This window comes from Antrostomus carolinensis, unplaced genomic scaffold (genome assembly GCF_000700745.2).
Source record: "Antrostomus carolinensis isolate BGI_N321 unplaced genomic scaffold, ASM70074v2 scaffold15224, whole genome shotgun sequence".
In the NCBI taxonomy this organism is placed as follows: Eukaryota; Metazoa; Chordata; class Aves; order Caprimulgiformes; family Caprimulgidae; genus Antrostomus; species Antrostomus carolinensis.
The window spans coordinates 54,647-67,198 of NW_010310301.1; the positions used below are offsets into that span (position 1 = coordinate 54,647).

The 12,552-nt window shown below is 53.5% G+C and overlaps 1 protein-coding gene across 1 annotated transcript in view; it reads right to left on the bottom strand.

Moving 5' to 3' along the window:
* Nucleotides 1-12,264, bottom strand: part of PDGFRB (platelet derived growth factor receptor beta) — a 15,012-nt gene extending 2,748 nt beyond the window's left edge. The window contains exons 1-17 of the mRNA XM_010166384.1: nucleotides 12,216-12,264; nucleotides 10,743-11,039; nucleotides 10,034-10,303; nucleotides 9,628-9,755; nucleotides 9,103-9,277; nucleotides 8,335-8,527; nucleotides 8,012-8,127; nucleotides 7,361-7,487; nucleotides 6,987-7,198; nucleotides 6,134-6,228; nucleotides 5,709-5,841; nucleotides 5,185-5,289; nucleotides 4,965-5,075; nucleotides 4,434-4,587; nucleotides 2,906-3,072; nucleotides 2,525-2,643; nucleotides 1,215-1,337 (exon numbers count right to left, since the gene is read on the bottom strand). Coding sequence (XP_010164686.1) covers nucleotides 1,215-1,337; nucleotides 2,525-2,643; nucleotides 2,906-3,072; nucleotides 4,434-4,587; nucleotides 4,965-5,075; nucleotides 5,185-5,289; nucleotides 5,709-5,841; nucleotides 6,134-6,228; nucleotides 6,987-7,198; nucleotides 7,361-7,487; nucleotides 8,012-8,127; nucleotides 8,335-8,527; nucleotides 9,103-9,277; nucleotides 9,628-9,755; nucleotides 10,034-10,303; nucleotides 10,743-11,039; nucleotides 12,216-12,264 — 2,574 coding nt within the window. The remainder of the gene's footprint in view (nucleotides 1-1,214; nucleotides 1,338-2,524; nucleotides 2,644-2,905; nucleotides 3,073-4,433; nucleotides 4,588-4,964; nucleotides 5,076-5,184; nucleotides 5,290-5,708; nucleotides 5,842-6,133; nucleotides 6,229-6,986; nucleotides 7,199-7,360; nucleotides 7,488-8,011; nucleotides 8,128-8,334; nucleotides 8,528-9,102; nucleotides 9,278-9,627; nucleotides 9,756-10,033; nucleotides 10,304-10,742; nucleotides 11,040-12,215) is intronic.
* Nucleotides 12,265-12,552: the final 288 nt, after the last annotated feature.

Genomic DNA, 12,552 nt, shown 5'->3' on the forward strand with positions numbered 1-12,552 from the left:
AAAGAGTGGGTGTGCTACAGCCATTTCCATCGCAGTCTGCTATCATGAGCTGTCACCATGTGCATCCTCTCCTCCCTAGTTCTTGGGGACTCCATTGGCTTGCACAATGTGACCACGGCACTCCTGAAGGGAGTCCAGGCCTATCTGGACTTTGAAAACCTGAGACCAGGCTGGAGAGGACTATGGAATGACCAGAAAAGAGCCGAAGGACACATCCAGCTTTTTTCCTGCTCTTACTCAGACTGATACAAGAAAAGGAGCCTCACTTGACCAGCTTGCACGCAGAACTGGCTGTGCTGTTCCTGGGATTCGCTTGCGCAATGAAAACCAAAATAATCTCCAGGAAGGACTGCAAAGGGGCCCAGTTTCATTTCCCGTTGTGGAAGGAAAAACAGCTATGCCAAGGCTGGACTGGAAAACCTCAGCCCCTCTGCAGGAGGGACTCCTTGCTCAGGCACTGAGTGCCTGTCTGCCATCCCATGCAAACAGGAGAAAGCACGAGAGAAGTTAAGTAGTTCATAGAGTAGATAAGGATTGGGGTTTGAGGGGCCTGGCCCCACTCCCAGTTCCCCCAGCCTCAGTTTCTCTGGGAATTACATGACCTGCTTTGCTTGGGGTTTGCTTGGTGCATTCCCAAATGCCCCAGGGCTGGAGTGGACATGCTGCTGTTGAAGTCTCAGGGGAGGTTCTAGGGAAGCTCAATTACAGCTTCATCCTCTCCTGCCTCGAAAGATTGGAGATGTCTTTCTGGAAAGCAGCTACTCGCAGGAAAACACTTCCTCTTACCCTGTGGTCTAGTGGTTAGAGCAGAAGTCTGTGAACCTCTTCCCAGAGTGGCCAGTGACTCACTGCAACACTGCCAAGCTGCCTAACCTGCCTGCTGCAGCTCAGGACCGGACTCAGCACCATGCAGGGAAGGGATCCAGCACTGCTGCCAGTGATGAGCTGCACCAGGGACAAGCCTGAGTTTTGTTTCTGCTACCCAGGTTCTTCTGTAAGAGTCTGGAGATATGGACATGCAATTGTGCTACTCCAAAGCATGCAGAGCACATCAGGTGCAGGATAGCTGGTGATTGACACCATCTCCTGGGAGTCTTGCCCTGTTACCACCCTTGGGCACACTGATGGACAGATGACTCACAAGGGGAACATACAGGGGGTCCCCAGGCTCACAGCCCCAGGAAGAAGGGACTTGCACGGCTCCTGGTACTCACACTGCCTTTGGAGATATAGTTGGAATCCCTCATGATGTCTCTTGCCAGGCCAAAGTCACAGATCTTCACCAGCTTCCCCTCGCAGATGAGGACGTTCCTGGCAGCCAGGTCACGATGCACACACTACAGGGGGAAGGCATGGCACTGTCACTGTGAGGAAGAAGCCCAGCTCCGGCACTAGCCAGTGGCACTAGCTTTGGGGACAGGAGTCTCCTCACATCATTTGAGTTATCTCCTCCACCTCTAGGGACAACCATGGCTCAAAGCCATTAGCAGAGCTACCACATTTTTGCTGCTCACCTGGACTGCTGCCCCCATGACAGCAGCAACCATACAAATCTGGCAAGAGCAACTTGAACAACCCATCAGAGAGGGGACTGCCAGGTCCTGACCAACCAAGGGGGCTGGTGGGCTGGCAAGGAGGGGATGTCTCCATCTCTCTTTGGACAATCCAACCCATCAGTCTGAAGACATCAGAGTTACTCCAGCCTAGCTTGTGCTTCCTGGTTTGCCAGCGTGTTGGATGTTTTCCATATGAACAACCTCGAGGTTTGCTCAAGACCCTGCCAGGCACTACTAGCAAACACACTGATATTACGCCACCATAAAGCGTGACTGTGGGAAGCTGGGAACTCCTCCTCTGTGCTCCATGGGGGAGCACTGACCATGCACTTTTGGAGATCAGACTGTCAGGCTGGAGGCAGAGAGCCAGGAATTTCTCTCCACATGTCATTGATCCATCCCTACCCCTTATTTTAGCCCTGCCCTTTGTGATGTTCACATGCTCCAACTACATTACTGCCTGCCCTGGGCTAAGCCAGACCTTAGGAAATCCTAGAGCCTAGTGCTCTGTGGTGGCTGAATTTCCACTAAACAAGCACTTCTGATGAAGCCTGGGGGGCTCAGAACATGTGGTGCAATAGTGGTGTCCGTGGAGAGTAGTAGCTCTGCTGCAGAGTGCCTTGTGCTTTAGCACAGGGAGGTTATCACTGGTCATCCTGGTAAATGGAGATGATACACCACCGCAGCTATGCTGTACATGGCTTGGGATGAGCTCAGAGTCAGGGAATTTGAGGTCTCAAGCTCAATCTAAGCCAGGGTTAGCTGTCACATGCAAATGTAGTCATGCTGATCCCCAGGGCTGTGTTTCCAAAGAGAAGTGGTCAGCAGCCCTTCAATTGCACGGCCACTTCTCCCATGAGGAGGTTGGCATGGACAGAGGGACAGTGAGTGGAAGCTGATCACAGGACACGGCATAGCATTGTTGGCCTCCACCACTGCAGGCACCATGAATCAGCTGGCATACGTACGTTTTTGGAAGCCAGGAACTCCATCCCATTGGCCACCTGGAAGCTGAAGCCCACCAAGTCCATGTAGCTGAGGAGCGGAGATTCGTTTATCAGCGTCACCCGGTCTGTTCTTTCAGGAGCTGGAGGGCAAACAGAGATGGATGTTGGCATCACTCAGCACACTCGTGAGCTGCCTGCCAGTGGAAGGACCCACTGGGGATTGCTCTGCCTCCAGCAACAAAGGGACAGAGCTGGGAGCTCCCATTACATGGGCATCTGCCACCACTGCTGGGCTTGTCTCAAAGGTGACCTTTGCAATATGGACCATTCATCTCTACAGGAAAAGGCATCCAGAGCCCATAGTGCAAACACCTCTCCCTCCCACTGTGGCTGAGCTGTTACCTGATGGGGAATAGCTGTCCAGCTCGTATGGAGTGCCATAGTTAGAGGACTCAATGTCAGCATACTTGACTTCACCCTTCATGTCAGACATGGGCACGTAATCCAAGGAGTCGTCCTTGCTCATGTCCATGTAGCCCCCATCGCTCTCAACAGACAAGGAGAGGTGACTATGGGAGGAAGCAAAGAGACTGTTCATATCCAGAGGAAAGGAGGAGACGCAGGGGATGGGAGCAATGATTTGTAGGACTGCAATTCCTGAACCCTCAGCCCCAGCACTGAGATGTCCCACACAGCAGGGAAAAAAGCCCTGCATCATGCATGCAGAGAAGTGTAAATGGCACTGGAGACCTGCTTCCACCACCTAGCAGATCAAGTGTCCTCAGCACTAGCTTTAAAAAGCCCTGCCATATTCCCCTGCAGGTCTCCAAGTGTTCTTGCTCACAGGCTGAAACTTCTCATGCTCATCTTGCATGGCAGAACACAGGCTTGGCTCAGCACATGAGCTTGGCACTGGGAAGACAGGAAGAGGAGCTGGGTCCATGCAGCTCCACAGGTGCCCACAGGGCAGGACAGCATGAGACACAAGCCAAAGTGGGCAGGAAAAACCCTCCACCTTGGCTGTGCACATTTCCAAGCTGGCCAGGACTGACCTGGAGACGGCTAAACTGAGCAGGCAGGACACAACCCTCTGTCCACAGCTAAACCTTCCCAGGCTGGACCAGCAAACATCTGCACCCTTGAGTGAGCAACAACTGCATCTGGGAAGCAGCACCTTGAAGCATTTCACATGCCAGTGCTGGGCAAGGGAAACCTGCTGCATGGGGCCAGGGCTGTAGGGGATGTCCCCATGGGCTTGGGAGACTGCGCTTAGTGCTTAGGAGGATCTCAGCTGCCTTCAAGCAGAAAGTGCAGGGGGCAGCTGTGCTGATGTCCTAAGACTGCTCTATTTTACTATTGTTTTGGCGTGCTGGAAGGAAATGCTGCTTTCTAACTTCCCATGGGAGTGTTTCTCTGCCCTGATGTGCCTGCATCCCTTACAGCTGGCAACCGGATGAAGGACCATTTCCCTTTCCTTGCAGCACCTCTTGTGCAACTGCACTTCTAGCACTTCTTAGTAGCAATGCCCTGAAAATACAGAGCTGAGGTCTCCAAGGGTTAAGACATGCTGGGAAACCCTTCGTCTCTGTACTCAATGTGTAGCTATGGTTATGCCAATAAAGTCAACGATGCCAGGGAATATTCCCAACTGGCATGGAGCAGCGTGTGTGTGAGCAAACTCAGCCTCCAGGACACACATTGCCTCTGCTAACTCCCCATCTGCCAGGAGCTGTTCGGAGGTGGCTGGTTGGCACATGTACTGGTTTCACAAGGTAACAGAACATCCAGTTGTGTCTCAGTGCTGGGCCAGTGTTTATTTTACTGTAGAAATGTAGATATCCTTACTCACATTACCAGCCTCCCTCACCAATGTGGACTAGGATGGGGTAGGCACCAGGGGGGAGGAGGAGAGTGCTTGCTTTCCAGATACCTCTGCACGTGGTCGTCCTTGGCGGTGTTCCCATACACCTCTGCCTCTCTCCGGGCCTTCTCCCCGTAGGACTGCAGGAAGGTGTGCTTGTTACGGTGCAGGTAGTCCACCAGGTCCCCATAGCGGCAATACTCAGTGATGATATAGATGGGCCCTGGTGGGATAGAGCACCCACGTCAGCCTTACCTCAGCCCTGCTTGCTCCCTGGGATAGAGAATTTCATCCCACAGGGACATCACCAGATTGCAGGATGTCTAGGCAGGGTCAGGAGGAGAATCCACCTTTCTGGTACTAAGTATTTTTAACATTTGAAATTTGTGTTTGGGTGGGAAGGTAGGGGTTAACAGAAACATGCCTCCTCAGTTTCAATCAGGTTGGAATGGAAGGTTTTCAGAGCCCCACAAGGCTTTCCTAGGGCAAGGGTGAATCATTCTGAACCAGAAAAGAGGAATTATTCTCTCTGAGGACGGTTCTCCTCAGCATAGCCCAGCACAGGAAGGAGAAGAGACAAGGTGCCCAGGGCTCAGCTACCTCCTTTGGTGCAGGCCCCCAGCAAGTTGACAATGTTGAGGTGAGGTCCCAGGTGGCTCATGATCTTCAACTCGGACATGAGGGCTTGCTTCTCACTGCTCCGGGCTGTAGCTGTTGGGGAGAGCTGGTGTGAAGGGCAGGGCAAGGAGGCAAGAGCATGGGCACTGTTTGGCCTTGCTGCTTTTGGATGGGGGAAAGGGACAGTGTGGAGGCAACTCACACTTGAGCATTTTGACCGCCACTTTCATGGTAGACTGCGAATGGCTCAAGCCATGGGCTGTTGCCTCCACCACACGTCCAAAGGCACCGGAGCCAAGAGTGCGTCCTAAAAAGAAACAGCGAGGAGACAAAGTTGGTGATGGTCCTCAAGGAGGGGTGAGGAGAGAAGCTTGGAAAAGACAAATCCTGTGTCTGAAACCACACCAGCCTTGCTACAGTCATCCTGGTGGGCATGGAGGTGGTTGTGAGCTATGATGTTTGGGGTTGGGGCTGGTTTCCATCTGGCTGGGAACTGCCAGCTGCAAACAAGGATAGCCAGGAATAACCCAGTGCTTCATGCCAAAAGGGGCAGCTGGCCTCCCACTGAGGTCCCACATGGTTCCCCTTCCCAGGACCACATTGTAGCTCCAGGGATCTTTGTGCCTTCTCTGGGTTGGTCTCTTTTGGAGATCCCAAACCCAAAGTTATCATCCCCAGACAGCCAGGACCTCACAGGTCCATCAGTGGGATCTGCAGAGTCTTTACCTAACACCAGCTTGTCCCTGGGCACCTCCCAGCTGGAGTCATAAGGGAGCTGCATGGGATCCACGTAGATGTACTCATGCCCATCGGAGCTGACTGACTCAATCACCTTCCAGCGAATTTCATAACGAGGTTTCTGGAAAGGGGAGCAAAGGGAAAAGAGAGATCTGAGAGGCTGAGGGTCAGAGAGGGCATGGGGGATGTGGGTGGGCTTTGTTAGGGACTCTTTGGTCCCTGCAGTGATTGCATCATTCCCTGTCTAGCCTACAGATGCCAGGGGCATGCAGAAACTGATGGAGGCCCATGGTCCTTGGCATGGGTGGGACATCATCAAGCCCATGCCAGTGGGTGCTCATAGCTTTGCTCTTCCAAGCACCCATAACATAGGGGCAGCACCGTGCCAGACTGGGAACACTCTCCTCTGTTACCTTCTGCCACAGGATGATCAGGATGATCAGGGAGATGACGGTGAGGACCAGCAAGGCCAGGATGACAGAAATGATGACCACCTTGAATGGCAAGGCTACAACGATAACAGGGACAGTAGTCAGACTCCTCCATCTCTGCATGGCCCGAGTACCCTGGGGAAAGGGGGGGACAGCAGCACAGAAGGGTCCCTGCACCCCTGCCCTTCTCTAGCCACTGTCCCCCTCCTGCTACATACCTCCTTCCCCCCCAGACATGGACCCTGAGCTCTCCACTTGGATGGGAGCAGTCACTGGCCTCTCCTGCTGGGCAGACCTGCCTGGCACTTGCAGGGCCAGCACTCCAGGGATAATGGGGTGATGGGTTGTTACAGCCTATTGAAGGGCTTGCTGCCTTGGGAGAGGTTTGGCCATGGGAGGGTGTTAGTGGCTAGAGGGTCTGGTTTGCTTGGGGGAGCAATATGGCTGGGCTTAGACCATCCTTCCTCACATTTGGGATGTTCAGCACATGGATGTTCGAGTCCGTGGCACCATCTAGTGACCCGTGGGCTAATAACAAGACACTGGGGACCTGCTCAGGCACTCTCATCTTGCCTCCCTGGAGGGATGACCCTGCCAGTGGTGGGAAGAGGATGTCCATGACCAGTGGACATAAGGGCTCCAGACTCCTCCTGGAGGAGGTTTTCCTGCTCATTCCAAAGGAGGTTTAGTTTTGGGCAGAAACACCCAAGTTTCCTGCCTCTGAGGACTGCAATCATCAGAGGACAGTCCTGGCTCCCAGCACCTCCAAGCTGGAGACACAAAGAGAAAAGTCTAACTCCCCACCACTAACGCAAACACTTCCCTCAGTACTCACCATGTGGGACCAGAGTGATGTCCTGGGAGTTGGTGCCCAGGAAGTTTTGCACGGTGCATCTCAGGAGCAGGGGCTCGTCCACCCTGTGCAGCTGCAGGGTGCTGTTCACCCGGTACACCTGCAGCTCTGCGTGGTACGTGGCGTTGGTCTGCAGACCGATCTCTGTGGATTCATTCCCCAGCAGCCGGGTGGGCTGCCCTTTGGTGCTGCACCTGATCCAGGGGAGGATAAAGGCACCTGAGAGGCAGCTGAGACCACATGCCACCATGGGATACCCGGGTGTGTGGGCCAGCAGAATACAATAAAGTAATAGTCTATTATTCTAATAAATGTGAGAGTCCATCCATTCCCATGGGCTCCATCACTCCACTTACCATTTGATGTCGCTGCAAGTAGACCAGCTGATCTCTGGCTGGGGCATGCCTTCAGCAGAACATGTTACGGTCTGCTCCCCACTGCTGGCGCTGCTGTTCTCCTTGAGATCCACCACTTTGGCTGGCACTGAAACCAAGAGACAGTGATGGGAATTAATCCTCCTTTCTGACTGCAGGATGGAAAGGGAACGTGATTCCATTGTACCCCTAACATGACCTAAGGGCGAGGAGACAATGAGATAGGACTCATCACATCAATTGTGTTTTATTTTTGAAAGCTAACAGCAAAAAGAGAAAGGTTTGGGGGAGTTATGGAGAATACCTGCCCCCATCTAGCTTGCTTGGAGAGCACAGGAGAAAAGTTTTGGACATCAGTGCTGTGTAATCATCTCTGCACCTACTACCTTGGGCCAGGGCATGAAGGTCAAACTGCTGGTGTCTGCACTGCCTCCCTGTTCCCCTTGCTCTGAGACCAAGTGTGAGATATTTCAAATGAGCATGTTTGAATGTTTTTCCTTTAACCAAAACCACTCTGCAGCTGTAGTCAGAAGAGTCAGGGCTTCAGCCTGAAGGTCCTGTAGCAAAGGGTGCAGCCAGCCCCTGAGACTGTCCCCACACTCCTCAGCCCCATGTCTGCATGCCCATCCTCACCATTTATCTGCAGATGGAAGGAAAGCTCCTGCTCATCATCCTCATTGGAGGCCCGAATGGTGTAAAATCCTCCTTCTTCCTGCTTCACCCGCACTAGCACCAGAGCCGTCTGGTACCTGGAGGAGACACAGTCCCAGATGGGTGTGGGAAGGTACCTGACGACTGTTGATGCTCAGAGGCAAACAGCTCCCATCCATCTAAGGCATGCTCAAAATCTGCTCCCAGGAAGTCATTCAACCACCAACCATGTCCAACCAGCAATTTGGAGGTTGCTTTGTGAATTAACCCTTCCCTGCACCCTAGTGAGCAATGATGCCCCTCACCTGGTTTCTGACAGGTTCTTGCTGGTGATGGTGAACTCGCTGCTGCTCTCCATGGTCAATGTCTTGTTGTTCTTCATCCACACAATGCTGGGCTGTGGGTAGGCCTCCACCTCCACCTGGATGGTGCGGCTCTTGTGGACCTCAGCGTACACCGTGCTGGGCAGGCGGGTGTGGAAGCGCACAAAGCCACTCTCTGAGAGGGGTCAGGAGGGATAGGGGCATTAGAGAGAGACACAACCCCCTCTCCAGCCCTTTGGGTAAACATGGATCTGGAATGAAACACCCTGAACACCCAGAAGTGGTGGAGCAGCTCTAGATCCTTCCCTCAAGGCTTCAGGCTTGTGTCTGAGGGGAGCGTGGGTGCAGAGCCACACTGGAGCAGAGGAGCTTGTGGGACAGTCAGCATGCAGGGAAAAGGCTGTTATCTTGTGGAGATGGGGCAGGTTCCCTCAAATTACATGAAAGAAGGACAGATGCAGAAGGGAGGTGACAATATGACCTCACATTGCCTTGGCACTGGACAGTGCAGAAGAGCTCTTACCCATACCCTCAAGTGTCTTAAAGGGTGACAAAAGCCATGGTTTGAAGCCAATATGTGGGCAGGGGTGACATGGGGTGAGGGGTGGCTTTTTGCCATGGTCAATTAAGGCAGAGGTGAGGAGGGGAGAGAGATGGAGGCTGTGCAGAGAGAAGAGGCTGTCACTCTGGGGCATCCTGCCTGGATGCCCAGGTAGCCTGCTGGCTTTGGGCACATGGACAGCAACGCACCGATCACACGGACTGTGATGTCTTTCCTGTCTGTTTTCTCATGGTAGCCCTCAGAGACGTTGCAGACATAGGTCCCACTGTCCTCCAGCTCTGCATTCTGGATGATGAGGATGGAGCGGATCTCGTGGGTGGATCCGGGCAGGAAATCAGTCACTGGCTCCACAGCCTTCCCTGCCTGCACAGTGGGGACAGGAGACACGGGTCTGAGAAGTCAAGATCATGTTTTGCCATTGGAGCTGTAAAGACAGGCTCACAGGGAGGGAGGATGGAGCAGAGGACCCCAGTCTGGCTGCCACAGGGACAGGGAACATGCACCCATCAGAGGCCAGTGAGACGGACAGCCTTAATCCAAGGATCTTCCCATCAAGCCTCCCTGTGTGGCAGCAGCAGCATCCCACAGACTCTGTCATGGGGTGAAGCTTCCTATGAAGCACCTCCACCTAGGATATTGATGAGTGATTGCCATGGGACATCTAGGTGAAGGCTGGAGGTGCTGCCCAGAGCCCCTGGGGCTGGAGCACTCACTTGCTTGCGAGGATAGTCCCAGTTGAAGTTGACTAGCTCATTGCCGCTCACGGTGCACATCAGGGTAACGTTTTCTCCCTGACGCACTATGGTCTGCACTGCGCTGATGGAGACGTTTACAGATGAGACTGTGGGAAAGGAGAAGGAAAGGAATGAATACTGAAGGAAGGGATGAGTGGGTAGTCAGACCCATTTATCCTGGTCCACTGGAAAGTCTCTTCCCTGAGGGGTGGAGCTGACACTTTGGCAGAACCCATTCTCTAGTGGAGATGGGACTAAATCCACCTTCCAGATTGATCAGGGGCATCACTAAGGAGACAGGGGGAGAGCTCTGCTGTCCCCTGCCATTGGGCTGAAGACACAGCCACAGCAGGTGCACAGGTATGCTAAGACAATGGCAGCTCACCCTGGATCCTATAGACGTAGAAGGTGTCTGAATCCACCTCCTTGTCATCCACAATTGTCCGGCAGAAATAGGTCTTATCCTCAAAGAAGCCTTTGAATCCCTGTTGTGGGTCATAAGCAGCTGGGATGGGGTTCTCCACCTTTTTCTCATAGAGGGTCACTTGCATCTGTGGGTTGGTCACTCGGCATGGGATGACAGCCTCTGTGTAGCCCGTGATGAAGATGAAGAACTCTTCAGAGTTTATTGTGGGGAGGAAGACTAGGGAGGGATCTGTGGGAGAGAAGGAATACTGGTTACAAAAAGATGCTTGAAGCTGCACCAGGGATGCTCTGTGCTTCTCCAGGACTGCTTCAATTGTCTCCAGACTGGTGGGATGCTTTTTCCCTTACTGCCCATGGCAAAGTAGAGCTTCCATGTTGAGGGCTTGCCAACACTCTCCCAGGAGAGTGACAGAGACCCAGATGCTGCTGCCAAGCACCATTGCCTCCCTCACCACTTGTTCCAACACGCCACACACGGGCCTCTCCCATGACCTGGCATACCAGAGACATGCCACAGCCAGATGACCTGCCCTGAGGGCTCTCCTGCAATGGGAGGAAGAATTTTTGGGTGCCATGTGCTTGGGAGACAGAACGACAATTCAAAGCCCTCTTTCTCCTGGTTGCTAAGCCCAGTGGAAAAGCAGAGACAAGGACATGCTGTCCCCTACCTGGAACATAGATGTACAGGGCTTTCCTCTCTGCTGGCTCTGGAGCCTGGTCAGGGCTGTAGGTACACGCGTATTCCCCGGTGTGACGGCCTGTCACATTCCTGAGGGTGAGATTGCTGATGAAGACACCATCCCTGTGCTCCAGCGAGGCAGCGAGGGGCTGACCCTCCCGTTCCCAGACCAGCACCCCATCCCCGTAGCACAAGAGGGAGAAGGTGCTGTGGAGGCTGAGGACAAGCTCAGTGTCTCTGGGTTCGATGTGCAGCCCGCTGTCCCCGGATGTTACCTCCAGCAGACCTGGGAGAAGACAGAGATGAGACTAAATTAGATTCCCCTGAAATGCAATGAGAAGCACACAGGAGCGCGACCTCCTGCCAATGCTTTTTGTTTGCCTTTACACTGAAAATAACCTTCCTGGAGTTGTTCTTGGCGTAGCTACCACTGTGAAACACATGCTGTCCACAGAAATGTCCTGTCAACCTAGACCTTGGTGGGTCACCCTTCATTCCCTGTACCTCCTAAAACCCTTACTGGAGAGGAAATAAGACATCATGGGGTTTTGCAATGTTCAAAGTTGCCCATATTTGTTCATATTCTTGATTTTTGTGCATCCTGTGAGCTGGTCTAGATGGCCCAAGGAGCTGACAATATAGATATGGCACTGACCCCCAAATAAATCTGTGTCTGTAAAGGCAGATGTAGGTCTCAGATGCACCTTCAAAGGCTTTGCAAAGGCCATGCCCTTCATGGGCTGCAGGGGGAAGGGGAGATGAGGCAATTCCCTGCTCTGCTTGCTGCCTTTCCAGAGGGACAGTGCCAGACAGGACACAGACTAAGCTGAAACAATGTCAGTTTACAAGAAAGTGGAAAAGGAATGAAAGCAAAACCTTGCAGGAAATCCTTTGGAAGCAATAGAACAGCCAAGGTCTTCCTGAATGGCTCCTCGTGTCTCAGCTTCCTTGCTTCACCCTTTGCCCAGATGTCCCAGTGGGGCTGGGACATGTGCTCCTCCCCAGTGTCCCACAGGTAGCAGGGCAGCTGGGGACAGCCCCAGGGACTCTGTGAACAGCCCAGATGCAGCCAGGTGCCCCCTTGCCTTGCTGTGGGGGGTTATTGTGTAATGAGGTCTGACTAAATCCTTCCAGTTGTGGAGGTCTCCATAATGTCCAGCTCATGTTGGTTCTCAGATGTCTGCTAAGGGCTGAGCACACCTAGCAGTGCTCCCTCTGCAAGGGTCTCCTCCTCCTTCCACCCAGCTCTGCATCAGCATCCACCACGCCATAAGGTTGGGTCAGCATGACCCATGGACCTGAGTCATCAGGAGGAACAGATGTTCCTGGAGCATGCTGTGCACCCCTGTGCCTCCCCACGGCATTGCCCCTTTCCTCCCCCTTGCCCTGGAGTGAGCATCCCAGGGCAGCATCCCCACGTAGAGCCCAATCCTACACACACCTTCCCAGCCACAGCACTCACTGGTGAGGAGGAGGAGCCAGAGAGATGTCTTCAGAGATGGGCACAGCATGGTGGGCTCCACAGCTCGGCGGCTGAATCCTGACAAAAGCAAAGCAGGATGAGCTCAGACCCCTCCTCTACACTGCGGGTAGAAGAGGGGTCCCTCAGCCACCCTGGGCAGGGGCTCCCCGAGTACCCACCCAAGCCCCAGGCTCCTTCTCCACCTCAGAAACCTCCCATCTCCTTCCAGTTTTCAGCCTTTCTCTCCCAGTGGGGTGGTTGGTTCCCCCTCACGCTGGATCTGCAGAAGGAGCTGTTTCTAAGGCATGTCTCACTGGTAAACAGGGGTTTTGCTGGA